This window comes from Podarcis pityusensis (genome assembly GCF_964106645.2).
Source record: "Podarcis pityusensis genome assembly, chromosome: 10".
Lineage (NCBI taxonomy): Eukaryota > Metazoa > Chordata > Lepidosauria > Squamata > Lacertidae > Podarcis > Podarcis pityusensis.
Genome location: NC_138035.1, coordinates 3,267,221 through 3,286,746, shown reverse-complemented (window position 1 = coordinate 3,286,746; position 19,526 = coordinate 3,267,221). Strand labels below are relative to the sequence as shown.

Here is a 19,526-nt window from a genome sequence, read left to right as displayed (position 1 = left end):
GAGGCAAGAGTCACAGATGCAGAAAGCAACCGGGAAGATGAAGGAAAGAAAGAGGCCAGCTCAGAGAGGATTCCTTGGCTAGCTGGGTTTGGAAGTGGTTTGGGGGGGGGCGCAGGGGGCTTCCTCTGGAGGGCAGAAAGCCATGTCAAGAGCCGCCAGTGTCCTTGTCTGCCCCCAGCAACTGTTTAGGCTGAAGTCCTGCCAGCACCTTGCCTGGAAAGGAGCCCCATTGAATACCACAAGACTGTCCTCCATGCAAAGAGGCAGAGGGTTGCACACCTGTGCAGGTTTTCAGATTTCACAGTAAAAGAAGGCAGGGCCCAGAGATGCCTCAAATACTTCTGGGGCCACACCAACCTTTGAGGGCAGCTTTTGCCAGGCTGGAATATGGATCCTAGGATTGGGACCAGGCCTCTTGCTTACCTGGGCAGAGGGCAGAATCTGGGTATGCAAAAAAATCTCTTGACTTCAGCCTGGCTGGAAAGTAGTTTGTTGGCTGACATTTCCACTCCACCCACTTGTTGTCTTTGGCCCCACCTGGCCGTGTGGCCCCCAGAAAGCCTTCTGCAGGCTGAAAGCATTCCCCATATCTGTCAGGCTTCGGGGAATCGGAATAAGCAAATCAAACGAAAGGAGCGTTCTTACCAGTTGTTGTGGTTTAGTCGTTTAGTCATGTCCGACTCTTCGTAACTCGCTCTACGTGGGGCTGCCCTTGAGACTGACCCAGAAACTCCAGCGGGTGCAGAATGCCGCGGCGAGGCTCCTCACGGGGTCTTCGCTGCGAGATCACATTCACCCAGTGCTATACCAGCTGCACTGGCTCCCGGTGGAGTATAGGATCAGGTTTAAGGTGCTGGTTTTAACCTTTAAAGCCCTATACGGCCTAGGACCCTCGTACCTACGGGACCGCCTCTCCTGGTATGCCCCACAGAGGAACTTACGGTCTTCAAATAAAAACATCTTGAAGGTCCCAGGCCACAGAGAGGTTAGGCTGGCCTCAAATAGAGCCAGGGCTTTTTCGGCTGTGGCTCTGATCTGGTGGAACACTCTGTCACAAGAGACAAGGGCCCTGCAGGACTTGACATCTTTCCGCAGGGCCTGCAAGACAGAGCTGTTCCACCAGGCCTTTGGTCAGGACGCAGCCTGACTCCCTCCTTTGGCAATCTTTACAAAACTTTAGTTTATGGTTGCCATCAATTTTGATTTTAATTAATTTTTATAATGTTCTTATAATGTTGCACTATTTTAGTGTTGTTAGCCGCCCTGAGCCCGGCTTCGGCTGGGGAGGGCGGGATATAAATAAATTTTATTATTATTATTATTATTATTATTATTATTATTATTATTATTCGTGACCCCCTGGACCAGAGCACGCCAGGCCCCCCTGTCTTCCACTGCCTCCCGCAGTTTGGTCAAACTCAGGCTGGTCGCTTCGAGAACACTGTCCAACCATCTCGTCCTCTGCCGTCCCCTTCTCCTTGTGCCCTCCATCTTTCCCAACATCAGGGTCTTTTCCAGGGAGTCTTCTCTTCTCAGGAGGTGGCCAAAGTCTTGGAGCCTCAGCTTCAGGATCTGTCCTTCCAGTGAGCACTCAGGGCTGATTTCCTTCAGAATGGAGAGGTTTGATCTTCTTGCAGTCCATGGGACTCTCAAGAGTCTTCTCCAGCACCAGAATTCAAAAGCATCAATTCTTTGGTGATCAGCCTTCTTGATGGTCCAGCTCTCACTTCCATACATCACTACTGGGAAAACCATAGCTTGAACTATACGGACCTTTGTTGGCAAGGTGATGTCTCTGCTTTTTAAGATGCTGTCTAGGTTTGTCATTGCTTCTTACCAGTTAGTTTCTTTAATAATTACAGTGAGAGACAAAGGAATGCACATCTCTCTAGAAATGGTGTTGCTCCCAGTTAAGGTTCCCCCCCTCTGTCCCCATTAATTTACGTCACTCCTACGTTGACTAATCTGAGCTTGTTGCCTCTGTGCTCTCCGTTCTATCACTCTCAGAGCCCGTCTAGTCTTAGGAGAAGGGGGGGGGGGGGTCAGGAATGCTGTCCAAGGACACTGAATCTGCCAGCTCTCCCCCCCCCCCAGTGTTTCCTCTTCTGGCTGCTCATCACCCAGTATTTCCCAGCTTTCCCCCTCTGGAATATGCCCCTCTGCAAACCACTGTTCTAAATTCATAGTGTCCTCCTGCCCTTGGGAAGGTTCAGGAAAAGTGATGGGCGGGGGGCGGCTGCTCCCACCATTCCTCCTCAGTCCAGGCCCTGACAATATCTTTGGCCTATAGGCAGAGTAACACACACCTAACACCCCCCTGCCTTTGCCTGGGTAGCAATTATGTCAGGGAGATGGGTTTCTTGTTAGCCTTGACGTGCCAATGTCCTGAATCAGGGCCGGATTTGGGTTTGATGAGGCCCTAAGCTCCTGAAGGTAATGAGGCCCTTAATGTCCAGCTGTTCTTTGTCAACAACAAATTGTCACTGTTTTTTGTGTGGAATATATGCTATATGGTCATTTATGGACCTAATAGGTATCTAAAGCCATTTGCACATGTTGCAACCAGTCCATGCAGAATGTAGGCACCCTATATGTAGAAAGGAGCAAACCAGGGATATTTTAGGGAGCAGGCTAGCAGGCGGGGCCCATGACTTACATGATAGGAGCCTACACAATACAAGACACTGTTGCTGTATGTAGCTTTTATTTTTTTTATTTCTATCTTCTATTTTGGAAATGTACATCCAGGTTTTTTTCCTTTAAAATTTTTTGGGGCCCCCAAGAGAGTGGGCCCCTAAGCAAGAGCTTATTTAGCTTATACGTACATCTGGCACTGTCCTGAATGCAGGAAGATACTTAACAACAGAGATTGTTTCTTTCTTGTGCAGCAAGCAGCAACTGTATGGCTGGGGGATGAGAAGGGTGTGGCAGAATAGCAACCTTTTAAGTGGGCAGGAGTTTGCTGCAATTGGCTGCAGGTGGTGCATTGCATACTGACACAAGCTGGCTTTTTATGGGAATGCTGCTCCCATGGGTGTCTAACACACACTCTCCCAGTCTGGTGCTATCGATGGCTCTGCTCTGGCTCCACAGTCAAGAGCAGCCATGCTTCTGAATCCCAGTTGCTGGAAACAATACAGCGTCAGACATTAAAAACTTCCCTAAACAGGGCCACCTTCAGCTGTCTTCTAAAAGTCAGATAGTTGTTTATTTCCTTGACATCTGATGGGAGGGCGTTCCACAGGGCGGCCACCACCACCGAGAAGGCCCTCTGCCTAGTTCCCTGTAACCTCACTTCTCGCAAGGAGGGAACCAGCTCTCAGAGCTGGACCTCAGTGTTTGGGCTGAACGATGGGGGTGGAGACGCTCCTTCAGGTCTACTGGGCCAAGGATGTTTACGGCTTTAAAGGTCAGCACTTTGAATTGTGCCTGGAAACGTACTGGGAACCAATATGGGTATTTCAGGACTGGTGTTATATGGTCTCGGTGGCTGCTCCCAGTCACCAGTCTGGCTGCTACATTCTGGATTAGATGTAGTTTCTGGGTCACCTTCAAAGGTAGCCCCATATAGAGTAGTCCAAGCGGACGCCACCACCGAGAAGGCCCTGTGCCTGGTTCCCTGTAACCTCACTTCTTGCAGGGAGGGAACTGCCAGAAGGCTCTCAGAGCTGGACCTCAGGGTCCGGGCTGAATGATGGGGGTGGAGACGCTCCTTCAGGTCTACTGGGCCGAGGCCATTTAGGGCTTTCACGGTCAGCACCAACACTTTGAATTGAATGTGCTTTGTCCTTCATAGTTGGATGCAGTAAATGCTTCTGGATCCCAGTTGCTGGAAACCGCAGGAGGGGAGAGTGTTGTTGTTGTGCTCAGATCCTGCTTGTGGGTTTCCCATTGGCCACTGTGAGAACAGGATGCTGGACTAGATGGGCCATTGGCGCAGCGTGTTATGTCCTTAGGAACAAGAGAAGGTTGGAAGCAGAAACAGTTATTTGCAGCCTGCTTACTGAGAGTGACATTTATCACGCGCCGGCCGATATCCGCTGTAGCTCTGAGAAACTGGCACCGACAATTTGTGGCTGAGACGAAAGCAGTGTTCGCATCCCTTGGGCTGCATTTAAATCCTCTCCATACCTGGAGTTTTAGGTCATTGTTTTAATCTTTGCTGTACAGCACCCCAGGTGCCCCCTAACGGCAGAGGACACGGCAGAAAAGTTTTAAACAAACAGCTCTGCACAAATAAATAAATCATGCACCTTTAAAAGGAATATGTTCCTCTGATAGCCTTTTTAAAGGGAGCTGTCACATTCCTTGCGACGGATGTTTTCAATACCAGGAGCTGCTTCTTGGGGGCTAGCCATATTCCGGTCATTTTTTCTTGAGATGCAGTGGAGGGGAAATGCAATTTTGGTGGGAACGCCTCCTTGGTCTTTTTGCTGTGAAACTGGGGAAGCAGAGAAGGGTGGGCAGGGCCCCCGGATGGGGAGAACTGGAAAGCTGGCTGTTTAAGCTCCTGGTGTAGCAGGCAGGCAATATCTTCTCAGCACAGCCAGGTCTTGAGCAGTTCTCCTGTTGCCATTGGCCTGGGAAAACTTGAGCAATCTCAGGGGGGAAATAGGATCTGGTTACACAGTGCAGGAATCTCATGACTGCTTGCAGAGATAATCTCAACCCAAGAGGGAACAGGAGCGCAGAACCAGATATGGTTCTGATCTGCCTCTCCAGATCTGCAGTGGGGGGCTTTTGTTTCTGAGTGAGGTGGTCTGCTTCGTTGTGTCCCCTGCTGCTCCCACTTCTATGAGCTGGCCAGACCCACTGCAACCAAGCTCCCCCTTATTCTTCTCCTTTGGCCAAGCAACCTCCCACTCTGGGGAGGAGTCAGTCTTCTCTTCCTTGAGGAACTGTAGCAGGACCTGCCTTGAATTGGCCCCACAGTTACCAATCTCTGCTCTAATTAGCAGGAGCTCACTTTAGGCTCTCCACTTCCCATCCTGCTTTGTAACGTTTGTGCAACAGTGACAGTGATCCCTTTTGGGGGCCATTTACATCTCAAGAGTCCTCCAGCAGTCCTCTTAGTAGGCGAAGTCAAAGTGCGTTGGAGTTAACTTAGCAGCCCTAAGGCGAATCGAAGCGCATTGCCGTTTTGTGTCGTTGAATGCCGATGGGCGGAGCTGATGTCCCTAATTCATCCTGGGTCTCCCCTCCTCTTCTCTCTCTCCCCTACAGTGCCTTTTAGAGAAACTCCCAGCTACACGAAGAGGAGGCGGATCATCGGCACGGGCGGCCTCTCCTCCCCCCGCCTGCTGCAGCGGTCTGCCAGCGACAACAATTTGAAGTCCGAGAGCCGCCCGTCCTACTCCCCAGTGCCCTCGCTCCGCGGCCTGCCCCAACAGCTGCTGGCTCAGATGCAGGAAGCTGCTGTCGGGGTGGGGTTGGGGGACAGCAGCCTGGTGAGCACGGGCAGCTCCCGGAGCGCCCACAGCCGCTCCCCGTCGCTGCAGCGCGTGCGGGAAGAGAAGGAGGCCGATGCCCACACACTCAGGAGAAGCAGCCGCGGCAAGGCCAGGTGAGAGAAGCCACGCAAGAGAGGGAGGAAAGGGGGGGACCCCCTCGGACCACCCAGGGTCACACACAACTGCTTCCTGGCTGACTTGGCTGCTTCCTGGGGGGGGGCATGAGGGAAGTTCTGGTGGTGGCCGAGTTCCTCTGGGGGTCCGCAAGCTGGGGAAAGGGCTCCAGCCACATTTGTGGCTCTGATGTGGGAGGGGTGGGCTGGCCAGTGGCGCTCCTGAAATGCTGGACAGCTCCTCTTCTCCCTCAGGGGTCTGCATCTATCCATTCCATTGACTGGCGCCTCTGAGGATGGGGGAGCTGTCCAGCGTGCTGAAGGCAGGCTGCCTTAAGGGCCTGTCCTCCCCTCCGAGGGAGGTGGGTGCCTCTGCTGCCCCCCTCCCCTCCCTCCAGACCCATCTGGTCAATGCAAGCTTCTGGGTCCATTGTGATACTTGCCAACCGCCAAGGGGTGGGTCTTGAAAGCGATCCACAGTGGTGTATTTCAGATTATGAACCAACACAATGGCCAACTGGGTGTTCCCCTCGTCTACATTGGGTCCAGTTTTTGGTGGGGTGAGAAAGCGATCGCACGGGGAAGATCCTGGGGAGCAGCCATTGCGCCCTTTGGCATCTTGGCAAAGTTGTGGGGACAGGGAGAGGCCATGGAAGATGGCATCTCTCATGTCCTTCACACGCAGGGGAAGTTGATGCAAACGGTGGTTGCAGCCCGTTGCAAGTTACACCTGCCTTGGCCAACTTGTTGCCCCCTCCCCATATGTTTTGGAAAACAGCTTTCATCAGCCCCAGCCTCTGCTGGCTGGGGGCTGTTGGGAACTGCAGCCCAAAAGATCTATAGGGCAACAGGTTAGCCAATTCTGATGTATGAAATCACAGCCATGCTGTTCCAATAGCAGGAATTTCAGTGGCTGTGCCACTGCCTGCTTTTCTCTAGCCTTTTCCTGGGCGCTTGGGTGGTGGGCATGGCTATTCCTTGCTGTTTCTGAGCAGTGGACCTGGGGGACAAATTAATAAGGGGTCTCAAAACCCCCTCAATTGGTATCTGCGGAGGGGAAGCGGTTGCCCTTGAACTAACGTGGAGAAGAATCTCTTGGGATGGTGCCTGGACAGACCTGGGAGAAGGAAGTGACCAGTCTGGACTTGTCGAGTTTCTTTCCGTATTAATAACCACCTCCGATGGTCTGTCCCAGTTTTGGTTATTAATTCCCAGCTTGGGATGGTAGCAAGCTGTTCAGTGTCATGCTATGAGTGACAGGCAGCATGCCACAAAGGGCTTTGCTGGGGACAGGATGTCCTTGTCGCTGTAGTGCTCTGCATAGGAATGTTAAAACTATAAAAACAGAGAAAAGCCCTCCCTTTCCTGTAAACGTCTTTGTCACTAGTTCCTTTTGTAATTATTTGCCCATCAGCATCACTACGTTCCCCAGAAGTTAATGCACTGTCAGGCATGTTGTTTCTTGATTAACGATTCATTATTATTATTATTATTAATATTATTCATTTCATTTCTATGCCGCTTTATATAAAGATCCCAAAGCAGTTTACAACACATTAAAGCGTCAAATAAAACAACCCAGAATAAAACTGTAATGGTTTCTAAGGGGTTGCTCGTGCGCACCCTGGCTGGGTGCAAACACCTGTCTGGGCTGCCAAAGTAAACTTTATCTGTCCGGACGCCACTCACCCGTGGCTGACTCAGTCGCTGGCAGAATCCGTGAGTGGGCGTTTCTTAAACTTCTTCCAGCAAAGAAGCTCTTTGACGCTTAGTCTCCGCCTACCCTCTCTGCGCGAAAGTCTTCTGCGCAAGGAGGGCGTGGGCAACGGTGGACACCTACTCTCCCCGCTGGTCCCAGGCAAGGAGTCATGGGACCGCCTCGCCGCTTCCCCCATTTGCCCCCCTTCTCCACTGGTGCTATGCTGATTCTCTTCCCCAGAAGATGGGCTGCTTCTCCCGATCCCTGGACGGTCTCTGGAATCCCTCTGGCTTTTGCTCTCTCCCTCCAGCACTGATGGCAGTTCCCTGACAAAAACATTACTTAAGAAACTCAAATATACATTTAAAGCAACCTAATTAACAGGAAACTAACATGTTATCTTAAAGATTCAAAAATAAAACATTACAAAGGAGGTCAACTGCAGAATGTACCTTTAATGAGGCAAAGCTTTTAAAAAATATATCTTAAACATTTCAAAAGAAAACGTTACAGTACTAAAGGCAGTCAAATATAAAATGTACATTTAAAACAGCATTATTAGCAAGAGACTAGAATGTTATCATAAGCATAGAACATTGCTGCTATGTGTGTACTGGAAGAAGCAAAGATCACCAGTATCGAAGTAATGATTCTTCAACATCAACTTCGTTGGACTGGTCATGTTGTGCGGATGCCTGATGATCGTCTTCCAAAGCAACTAGTCTATTCTGAACTTAAAAATGGAAAGCGTAATGCTGGTGGTCAACAAAAGAGGTTTAAAGTCTGTCTCAAGGCAAATCTTAAAAAATGTAGTATAAACACTGACAACTGGGAAACACTGGCCTGCGAGCGCTCCAGTTGGAGAACAGCCTATACCAAAGGTGTCATGGGCTTTGAAGACACTCGAACTCAGGACGCAAGGGGGAAACGTGCTAAGAGGAAGGCACGCTTGGCAAATCCACACTGTGATCAACTCCCATCCGGAAACCTATGTCCCCACTGTGGAAGGACATGTGGATCCAGAATTGGCCTCCACAGTCACTTACGGACTCATTGTTAAAACCATGTTTATGGAAGACAATCTACAAGCGATCGCCGAAGAAGAAGAAGAAGAAGAAGAAGAAGAAGAAGAAGAAGAAGAAGAAGAAGGTGGTTGATGGAGACTGTGGAAGCTCAGACTTGATGACCTGGGCTTGCATTAAGAGACAGCCAAGATGGTCAGGACTCACCAGGTGGCAAATAACCAACTGGCAGAAATATCACTAATGGAGGACTGTGAACAAGGCAGTCCTGAAGTTCAAGAATGCTGTAGACACGGAGCATAAAAAATGCCATCAGTTTCCGACTTTTTTTTTTATAAAAAATGATAATAATCACAGAGTGCCTTCCATCCAGCCATCCTGAGGACGCTGTCCGGCAGGCTAACACAGCCCTGCACCAAGGAAAGAGAGTTGGCCCAGCATCTGTTAGCAATCCTTGACGCTCATGATGCCCTGTCTTAGAGAGGGTGAGTCTCTGGGAAAGAGCTGCCAGTGTCATAATCAGAATGAGCCACCAGGTGGCAGTCTGCTGGAATAATGTGATTACTCAGGAAGGAAGGGAATAATTCTTATTGAGACCGATCCAACTTGGGGCAAACAGAGTGGACTGTGGCTCCCTGATGCCCCTTCCTCTTCAGAGTAGCCTTCCCCAGAAAGAACGAGCCGGATTCCAAGAGTTTGGGCTGCAAGGAGGTGTGCAGTACAGTACAAACATACCTCGTGTTGCGTTTGCTTCAGGTTGTGTCCCACGGCGACCTGGAAGTACAGTGGTGCCTCGCAAGACGAAATTAATCCGTTCCACGAGTGTCTTCGTCTAGCGGTTTTTTCGTCTTGCGAAGCAACCCTATTAGCGGCTTAGCGGATTAGCGCTATTAGCGGTTTAGCGGCTATTAAAGGCTTATCGGCTTATCGGCTTAGCTGCTAAAAGGCTATTAAAGGCTTAGCGGCTTAGAAAAAGGGGGGGAAAGCGAAAAAAAAATCTCAAGACTCGCAAGACATTTTCGTCTTGCGAAGCAAGCCCATAGGGAAATTCGTCCTGCGAAGCAACTAAAAAACGGAAAACCCTTTCGTCTAGCGGGTTTTCCGTCTTGCGAGGCATTCGTCTTGTGGGGCACCACTGTACTGGAAAGGGTTACTTCCGGGTTTCGCCACTCGCGCATGTGCAGATGTGCAAAATGACGTCACGCACATGCGCAGAAGCAGCGAATTGCGACCCGCGCACACACAGACGCGGGGTGCGTTCTGCTCATGTTGCGAATGGGCCTCTGGAACAGATCCCGTTCGTAACCGGAGGTACCACTGTATTAAATAAAACAGCAAAATACCAGCAAAATACAAATGTTTCAAAAATAAAACAGGCAAGCAACAAGGTGGGGGCAGGGAGTGAGGAAGTATCAATGCCAGTGCAATTATATAAAAACTGAAATCCTAACTGCTAGCTAAAATTATTTGCCATCTGATTAAACCAGGTTAAAATTAAAGATGTTGAAATAACATAAATATGTCAGAAGGTCTGGGAGAGTGAGAAGGTTTTTGGCAGGAAAATGACATTGCAGTAGGAACCAGGTGAGCCTCTTGGGGGAGAGCATTTGACAAAGAAGGCTCCCTCTCTCCTGTTAACGGAGAAATCTGAGGGCTCCCTTGGACAAAAAAGAATGACACCAGCCAGGAATACCAGAGCAAAACAGCAGCCAGTAGGCTTGGTCTTTGTTGAAGACTGTCATGACAGGACTCCCACCTGCCACCAGGTGAAACAAGATGGAAGCCCCGAACAAAAGAGCCCCCCAACTTTTATTAGCTGCTAATCCCCATGTTACAGCCCCCCAAACTACCTCACTAATACATCACAGTTACATCATGAAAGGGGAGGTCTGGTGGCAGTAATCTGAGCATCCTGGACCCTGCCCCATGGTTCTCCTTGCCCTCCACCAAACACCCATGGAGTGTACCAAAAGAGATATTTACTGTATTTTTTGCACTATAAGACTCACGTTTTCCCTCCTAAAAAGTAAGGGGAAATGTGTGTGCGTCTTATGGAGCGAATGCAGGCTGCACAGCTATCCCAGAAGCCAGAACAGCAAGAGGGATTGCTGCTTTCACTGCACAGCGCTCCCTCTTGCTGTTCTGGCTTCTGAGATTCAGAATATTTTTTTTCTTGTTTTCCTCCTCCAAAAACTAGGTGCGTCTTGTGGTCTGGTGCATCTTATAGAGCGAAAAATACGGTACATTTCCCTGTTTCCCAGCCAAGTTAATCACACCCTTCTGTTTTCATCTGGGTTTGGTATTTCTGGAATGGCTACCTGTCTGGTATCAGGATGCCAGGAATTATCACTCAGGCAGAGGGGCTGCTGAGTAGCTGAGCTCACATGTCTGTATGAATTTCTGAAGTTTTCCCTGTGAGCCAGTACATAGAGACATTTATCAGTGAATTCCTACATTTGGTATCGTGCAGCAAAGGCCCTTTGAATAGATAGGAAGAAACTGTATGAAGTGTTTTGTGGGGACAAATCACAAAAGTCACAAAAGTGATGGTGCTGATTTTGGTAGTGGGCTGCATGTGCATGATATCTGCTGGAGGGGCAACCCTCCCCCCCACAACCTATACATAAATTCCTGCAACAGGACATGCAGGAAGAGATGTTCCGTTAGGTAACCTTTTGTGCTACTTAAAATCTTAGTCCAGGAAACTCTGTTGAAATGCTTGTGAAGTCACTTTGATCCAGGGTGGGCAGAAGATCCCTGGGCGATTTGTGTAAATTGGCAAGAGTTCCTGGCTGCCGGTTGTTCAACAATACGAACGACAAAAGGGGCTGCTGCAGCGCAGAAAGCTTGGGTAAAGTGGGAGTGGAAGGACTGTGAGCAAATTCCTGGGTTTCGAATGTGCTCGGAGACACCCTGTTCTTTAATTCTGTGTCTTTTGTACCTGGCTTTGATGGATAGATCCTGGGGCTCTCATAAGAAAACCACACAGTCGATCCCATCAGCCTGAAGTCTGCCCACACCTGTTATGATCCCTCTCTGAATTCACTGATGGCCGTAACAGAGGCAGGACGCTTGCCCAGATATGGGACCTCCTCTCCATTTGAGTAGTGGGATATTCTGGAGTAAGGGGCTTCCCCTACCAGGTAGAAATTAAAAGGCCATGGGGTGGTTTGTTTTTATGGCAAAATAGGATGTTCTTCCCTCTATGGTTGCGGGGCTCTTTTTCCACCTGTTGACAGAGACAACTCAGAAACCTGCTGATGACACCCAAATCGGTGAGCCTTTTCCCCAATGGCTTCCTTGCTGCCCTCAAGGTCAACAGCTTCCCTCATACACTGAAACGCTCGTTGGAGTAAATAATAATCATTGTAAAAAATACAAAGCTTGTCTCTGTTGTTCTGCTTCCTATTCTGGGGGACCAACGTGGTTGCTAAGATCTTCAAAGGAATCTTAGCAACCGTATAAGCCCCACCGAGCAAGAAGCAAAGTGTGGATGTTGTTTTTAAACCCAACCGTCATTTAAGAAACAGGAGGCAAAGTGGTTGACTTGTGCAGAAATCTTCCTGCAGCCTCTGGAAAGATTCTGCGTAACTTGCAATGGAGCCACCTGCCCTTTAAGTCATGGCTCCATGGTCGATCACTCACTTTGCAGGCAGAAGGTGCCAGGATCAATTAAAGGAAGGGCTGAGAAGCAAGAGCCTCTGAGCTCCAGAGCCCAGAGGGGCAGAGACATTCCTTGTGCTCGTTGGCAGGATGTTTGCGAGTCAGCATAAGGCACCTCCATGTCATCATATCAACAGGCCTGCCTGGTTTATTTCTTCTTGTGGGACTAGTTGATTTGGATGGAGGCAGCGTGGTGTAGCAGTTAGTGTCAGAGTTGGACTAGGATCTGGGAGAGTCCAGGGCTCCAATCTCCACTTGGCTGTGAAGCTCACTGCCAGTCACTGCCTCTAAGTCTAACCTGCCTCACGGGGCTGTTGTGGGCATGAAATAAGGAGGGGTGGAGGACCATGTACAGCACCTTGCACTCATGGGAGAAAATGGTGGGATCTAAATGCAATAAGTACATAAGTAAATAATAAACAGCGAAGTTTGGGGTTTGTAAAAATACATTCAGATTAGGAGAATGAATTTCTTTCTTTTAAATATTTTTCAATTACCGTATTTTTCGCTCTATAAGATGCACCAGACCATAAGACGCACCTACTTTTTGGAGGAGGAAAACAAGAAACAAAATATTCTGAATCTCAGAAGCCAGAACAACAAGAGGGATCGCTGCACAGCAATCCCTCTTGCTGTTCTGGCTTCTGGGATAGCTGCACAGCCTGCATTCGCTCCATAAGACGCACACACATTTCCCCTTACTTTTTAGGAGGGAAAAAGTGAGTTATAGAGCAAAAAATACGGTAGTTTTTTCTTTTCAAAAGGAAAGAAAAAGGTTATACACTATTCTGCAAAATACAATGTTATCAAACAGGATCTGGCAACGGGAGAACGAGACAACTAACCACGTCACACGTGTGCGTCTCCTGTGTCACTGATATTCTGAGCCATCTCTGACGTTTCTGCTGGACCAAGTCAGAGGCTCTACAGCCCTTCCTTGGGGTTTCTCAGCCTGTTCCCAAGAGGTTTCCAGGGACCCTCAGGGAACTTTGCAGGAGCCATTCGTTTTCTCGATCTGCGGTGGCCTTTGGCATCCCTTGCCATGCTGGAGCTCTGTGGCAAAGTGGTTAAGAGTTTACATCCAGTAGAGAGAAGCTGCAGCTCAGAAGCGGGGAGGCACCTCCAGGACCCCATTCCCTAGTCCAACCTTTCCCCAGACCTTTTGAACCATCAGCCCTAGTCCTCTTGCCTGTGCTTGGAACGGGTGGCCCAGATTCTCACTCCTTTGAGTAGGCAGGTGCCACCCTGGGTGCCAGCAAAATGCATTGCTCTCCAACTTCTCTCTTTCCTCTTCCGTAGGATTTCTGCCAACCATCCTTCCCCCTCCTCCCTCCTGTTCACTCAGACCTTCAGCTGGTGCTCCCCCCCCCAAAAAAAAAAGCAGCGGTGGAAAACCTTGGGGTTTTATTTTTAATATTCTCTCGCCCATCCCCAGAGGCCCCACCATAATCAAGTGCCTGTCGCTGGCTGTTTGCGTGTGTGTTTGTTAGTCATGTGAATTAATTTCCTTGCCCGCCCACAATCCATTTATTGAATTTCAACCACAGGAGTCAGAAGCCGGTCTCGGAAATGGCCTCTCTTCCTCAAGGCGGAGGTGCTCTGCGCAGACAGCACCCTCCCACCCACAGCCCCACACCCCAACCATCCCAGAATCTCACCGGCAGCAGGCCCACACCCCAACCATCCCAATGGGGGCCTGATGCACTGGGAAGTTCTCCCCCGCAAGCCCCATTGAAATGAACAGGAGCTGCCTGCCCTTCGTTTCAGTGGGGCCTGTGCAGAAGAAGCTCCCAGTGGATCGGGACCTGTAATTTGTCACTTGGCAACTTTCAGTTGCATCCTAAATTATTAGAATTTTTTAAAAGATTTGTTTTAAACCCTGCTTTTGGTTGTGGGGTGTGGGTTTTGTTTTGTTTCGATTGCAAATTGCCTTGAGTCTTGTGTGAAAGGAGATTCATAAATCCAGAAACAAATCAATAAACCTGTTCCCTGTGGTCAAAAAGAATCACAGGATTGTTGAGTTGGAAGGGGCCCCAATAATCGTCTGGTGGTCCAACCCCATGCAATGCAGTTGTGGGTAGAATTGCCTCAGCACCCTCCCTGGGGCATAGCTGTCAACGTTTCCCTTTTTTAAAGGGAAATTCCCTTATTGCGAATAGGATTCCTCGCAAGAAAAGGGAAAAGTTGACAGCTATGCCCTGGGGTTCCCAAAAGAACTTGCTGGAGTGAGAGAGAGAAACACACAGAGAAAGGGAGGTAGCCCACTGGCAAAACTTTTGCTTGCCTGTTTATTAGATTTATAGACCGCCCTTCATCAAAAGAGAAGAAAAAGAAGAGTTTGGATTTGATATCCCACTTTATCACTACCTGAAGGAGTCTCAAAGCGGCTAACATTCTCCTTTCCCTTCCTCCCCCACAACAAACACTCTGTGAGGTGAGTGGGGAGCGGAGACGCAAACCCGGTTCCCCAGATTACGAGTCTATCGCTCTGAACCACTACACCACACTGGCTCTCTGAACAGTGGCTAAGGGCCATTCACAAGTTAAAGCATCTCCTTTCCATGGAGAAGGCTCTGGGGTCAATTCCCAATGGTGGCTTCTCTAGGTATGGCTGGGAAGGTCTCCTGCCTACCTGCGGGAAAGCTTCCTCCCAGAGTGGGCTGAGGTGCTCCCAGCAGAGAGTGGGGATTGCACCAGCAGCTGCTGGCGAGGCGGTGCAAGGAGGGTGGTGTTCCCCAGCCGCTGCCTTCCCAGCACCAAGCATCACTGCCAGTTCCGGAGACGGGGAAGGAAGAGGCATGAGGGACTTAGTGCTACTGCTGCTGCTGCTTTGGCGATCCCCCGTAGCCAAGTAAGATTGTCTTCCATAAACACGATTTTAACAATGAGTCTGTAAGTGACTGTGGAGGCCAATTCTGGATCCACACGGCCTTCCACAGTGGGGACATTGATTACCGGAAGGGAGTTGATCATGGTGTGGATTTGCCAAGCATTGAAGGATCATTGCTTCAACACTGGACAGATCGTGAAGCTGAGGCTCCAATACTTTGGCCACCTCATGAGAAGAGAAGACTCCCTGGAAAAGACCCTGATGTTGGGAAAGATGGAGGGCACAAGGAGAAGGGGACGACAGAGGACGAGGTGGTTGGACAGTGTTCTCGAAGCTACCAGCATGAGTTTGACCAAACTGCGGGAGGCAGTGGAAGACAGGAGGGCCTGGCGTGCTTTGGTCCAGGGGGTCACGAAGAGGCGGACATGACTAAACAACTCAACAACAACAACAAACTAACACTTCCTTAGGGAGAATGCAAAGGCCAGAGGACAGCCTCTGAGCCCATCAGAAACTGTTCTCACTCTTTCCTGTCAATAATAATAATAATAATAATAATAATAATAATTATACCCAGCCTCTTTGCCTGACATTGACTTGAGGCGGCTTACAGATAAAAAGAAGAACAGCTAAAAAACATAGAAATAAAATCCTTTAAAAAGAAATTAAACATAAATATAATTAAAACTCTCTATATACATTTAAAAGAACCATACAAATAATTGCAATAACAACAGCCTGGCAGCCAAATCATTATCTTCCCCCACATCTTGTGTTAAGTGTACCAAGCTTTCAGCGCCACAAGCTCAATGCAAAACAAGATTAATAGCTCATACAATCTTTGCACAGATATCATTACCTCTGTTACTGCTATTATTTCATATTAGGGTTGTCGCCCAATAAATGGAAATCTTAGCTGATTAATTGCATGAGTCTTGCTCGGTTAATCAATTGATTAAATTTTCCTACTTGTACATGTGAGAAAACAACAGCCCCTGTGGTTCTGAAGCAGAAAGACCACCTCCCCAGGTGAGGCTGGCCAGAAAGCAGCAAGGGAAGCAAATGGCTTTTTATTGTGTGTGTTTTATAGGTGCTGTACTTATTGCTGTTCTTATTATTATTATCATTACCATTATTATTTATTCTAAAGCACCTAACATCTATGAGAATGGGGAAAGGGCTATAATGATAGCCATAATCACCATCATCAAGTGTTTTGCTTACAGCTGTTGTGGTTTTTGGGTTGCGGGGTTTTCACTGGGAATTAAATAATCCAAGCAGCCTTGGAAGCAAGGAATGTTCCTGCTGGTTTTCTGCAAATGCTTTGACTCGTGTCTACATGGAACAGAGCCTCATCATGGATGCAGACATGGGGTTTGAGGTGTCTCCCTGCACATGCTGTGTGAATGTTCAGGGAGGCAGGAGAGGATATGTTGTTTATTAATATCCTTCCTAACTTGCACTAGCAAGTTCTGTAACTTAGCAGAGTTTGACATTCCCCTTTTCAGGGAAGTTTTTAATGTGTGACATTTTAATGTATTTTTAATCTTTGTTGGAAGCCACCCAGAGTGGCTGGGGAAGCCCAGCCAGATGGGCAGGGTACAAATAATAAATTTTATTATTATTATTATTATTATTATTATTATTAGCACAGCAGATAGCTGGATGCAGGCTTGTTTAAGCCTCTTAATATCAGATTCCTGGTAATTCCCCTTAAATCCCCCTTAAAAGAATAAACACTCCACAATCTTGTGTAAAGTAAATAAAAGAAGTTTACTCACACATTCAGTTCACAGTCCAACCCCCTGCTCTGCAGGAATCTTGAGTAGATCATCCAAGGCTGGTGACCACCCACCCCATGTTTGGAAACTTCCAAGGAGGAGAGCCCACTGCCTTCTGAGGCAGCCCGTTCCACTGTCAAAAACAGCTCAGGAAATATTCCCTGGCCAAGTCATAAAACCTTGGCAGCTGCTTCTGCCCGTCAGTGCTGAGATATCACGTCTCCTTGCTTTAGCGGCAGGGTTGCTAGCCTTGGTCCTGAAACTCACCTGCCTGTTTGGAGCTTAGTATCTCCAGCCTAGTCTAGGGTCCTGGTTGTTCACAGGCTTCCTCCAACTTTAGCCGTTCCTCTTAGTGTCGCGCCTGAGCCTTTGCTTCTCTATGGCGGGGTATGTGATGGGTCAAGCGAGCACATGGGTGGAACAGGACAGAACTGCCTGTTTATTGCATTGCATCCCGGTACTCAGAAACGGGCTCTCTGGATAGGAACAGGATTGGTAATAATAATAATAATAATAATAATAATAATAATAATAATATAAGAATAAGAATAAGAATATACCACCTCACCCATCTGGCTGGGTTTCCATTGGTTCACTATTACTTGGATCCATTGGGATAAGGTTTAGGACCTTACTTCAGTAGTGTGTCCCTGGGCGTTCCTTTTCCTTTTCTTACTTCCATGTGACTGAATGGCTGCCATGCTACCTTCTGTGCTTGCTGCTGTTGTTGCTGGGGGAGGGCAAAAGCCAAGGCTGGCTCCAGAAAGTGGCACGACTGAGCTCTTGCCAGGGCCCCAAGACCAGCAAAGGACCATCCACCATTGCCGCTTTGCACAGACTATCCAAGATAAGAAGGCACAGCTTAAGAGAATTCTCAGTTGCCATGAACTGCCTCTTCCAGGGTATGGGGGCCAGCGAGTGCCATGCTCAAGAGACCCCTGTCTGGGGGGGGGGGAGCCCTGGAGCTAATACTGGCAAAGCCTGTCTTCCTCCAAACCCTGACATCAGGTCACTTGAGAGGCATTTTGCAAAATAAAATAAAATAAAATTTAAAAAATGCAGTTTTCCCTGCCCACTGCAGCTGGAACAATTATGTCCAGGGCTGTCCTGGCAGCATAACTAAGCCAAGCAGTGCTGTAGTGGTTAAGAGCGGTGGACTCGTAATCTGGGGAACCAGGTTCGCTTCCCCACTCCTCCACAGGCAGCTGCTGGGTGACCTTAGGCTAGTCACACTTCTCTGAAGTCTCTCAGCCTCACTCACCTCACAGAGTGTGTGTTGTGGGAGAGGAAGGGAAAAGAGATTGTTGGCCACTTTGAGACTCCTTTAAAAGGTAAAGGGACCCCTGACCATTAGGTCCAGTCATGTCCGACTCTGGGGTTGCAGCGCTCATTTCGCTTTACTGGCCGAGGGAGCCGGCATACAGCTTCCGGGTCATGTGGCCAGCAGGACTAAGCCGCTTCTGGCGAACCAGAGCAGTGCACGGAAACGCTGTTTACCTTCCTGCCAGAGCAGTACCTATTTATCTACTTGCACATTGACGTGCTTTCGAACTGCTAGATTGGCAGGAGCAGGGACCGAGCAACGGGAGCTCACCCCGTCGTTGGGATTCGAACCGCCGACCTTCTGATCAGCAAGTCCTAGTCTCTGTGGTTTAACCCACAGCGCCACCCGCATCCCTTGAGACTCCTTAGGGTAGTGATAAAGCGGGATATCAAATGCAAACTCTTCTTCTTCTTTATTGAGGATTCTAGTGTTTTGAGGGTGATTGGTAGAACAAGGTGCAGTTTGAGCTTTCTTTCCCAATGTGGGCTGTGGCATTGCAAGGGATTCTGGGCGTGTGATTCAGCCCTTTGGAACAGCAGAAAGATTCGCCCTGGTCAGGAAATCATCCTCTTGTGGAAATCACTTCGGGTGTGCAGGTGAAGCGATGCTTCCTTGTTTCTTTACCAAAGCGCCCTCATTTCTCAGCTCTTTTCACAAAGGGGCATTCTGATTAAAATCTCACTTAGAATTCACTTTCGTAGCAAATGAGGAATGGGCTAATTGCTTATGCAAACCAATTCATTCCTCATGCCCTGGGCAAAACTGCTCAATTCATCTCAGGAAGTGGGTAACTCTCACATTTAAGTGGGGGAGGGGGCAAAATGGCTTGTTTTTATTTATGCATTTGTTCCGCTAAAGATCTATATATATTTTTTATAAGATATTTATTGAGATTTTCAAGATGTTACAAAATAAATAAAAGAAAAAAAGAAAAAAGTACAAAATAAAAATGGTTAAAAACAACTCAATCTTTCCATTACTTATTTTTCATTAGCTTGTTTCCTGGACCTCCTCACGCCTCCCTTTTTTGTATTCCAGTTCAGTTTGTTGGTTCAGCAAATCCTTACCCTCTTTGTTTATCCTAGTCTTTAATCTTAAAATATTGTAAAGTTGAATTTTTACCTATTAATAATCCATTTTTCATATTCCCTTATAGTATTACAGCTGAAAACCACTTGATTTCTATCCAACATCATTCTAACATTCATTAATTTTACAATATTTCTGTAGATAGTCTTTAAATTTCTTCCAATCTTCTTCCACCGACTCTTCTCCCTGGTCTCGGATTCTGCCAGTCATTTCCGCCAGTTCCATATAGTCCATCACCTTCATCTGCCATTCTTCCAGAGTGGGTAGATCTTGTGTCTTCCAATACTTTGCAATGAGTATTCTTGCTGCTGTTGTGGCATACATAAAAAAAGTTCTGTCCTTCTTTGGCACCAATTGGCCAACTATGCCTAGGAGAAAGGCCTCTGGTTTCTTCAAGAAGGTATATTTAAATACCTTTTTCAATTCATTATATATCATTTTCGGTGATAGTTTCTCCTTTGCATAAATCACTACTCCTCTTTTTTTAACTTTATCAGATGAAATAAACTCCTGTCCCAATCTCTTGTTAATCAATACTTTCCTGTGTAGCCTTAT

General features: G+C 48.1%; 1 protein-coding gene and 1 long non-coding RNA gene across 11 annotated transcripts in view; one reads left to right on the top strand and one right to left on the bottom strand.

Moving 5' to 3' along the window:
- SHANK3 (SH3 and multiple ankyrin repeat domains 3) overlaps positions 1-19,526 on the top strand; it is a 447,259-nt gene that overhangs the window by 212,289 nt on the left and 215,444 nt on the right. For all 10 annotated transcript variants that reach the window (XR_013990995.1, XR_013990996.1, XM_081022613.1 and 7 more), the window contains one exon: positions 5,224-5,563. Coding sequence is in view for 8 of the 10 variants with exons in the window: in XM_081022613.1 (XP_080878739.1) it covers positions 5,224-5,563 (340 nt within the window). In the remaining 2 variants the exon portion in view is untranslated. The remainder of the gene's footprint in view (positions 1-5,223; positions 5,564-19,526) is intronic.
- The window catches only part of LOC308486511, a 297,032-nt gene that overhangs the window by 258,935 nt on the left and 18,571 nt on the right, over positions 1-19,526 (bottom strand). The gene's annotated exons all lie outside the window — the stretch shown is intronic.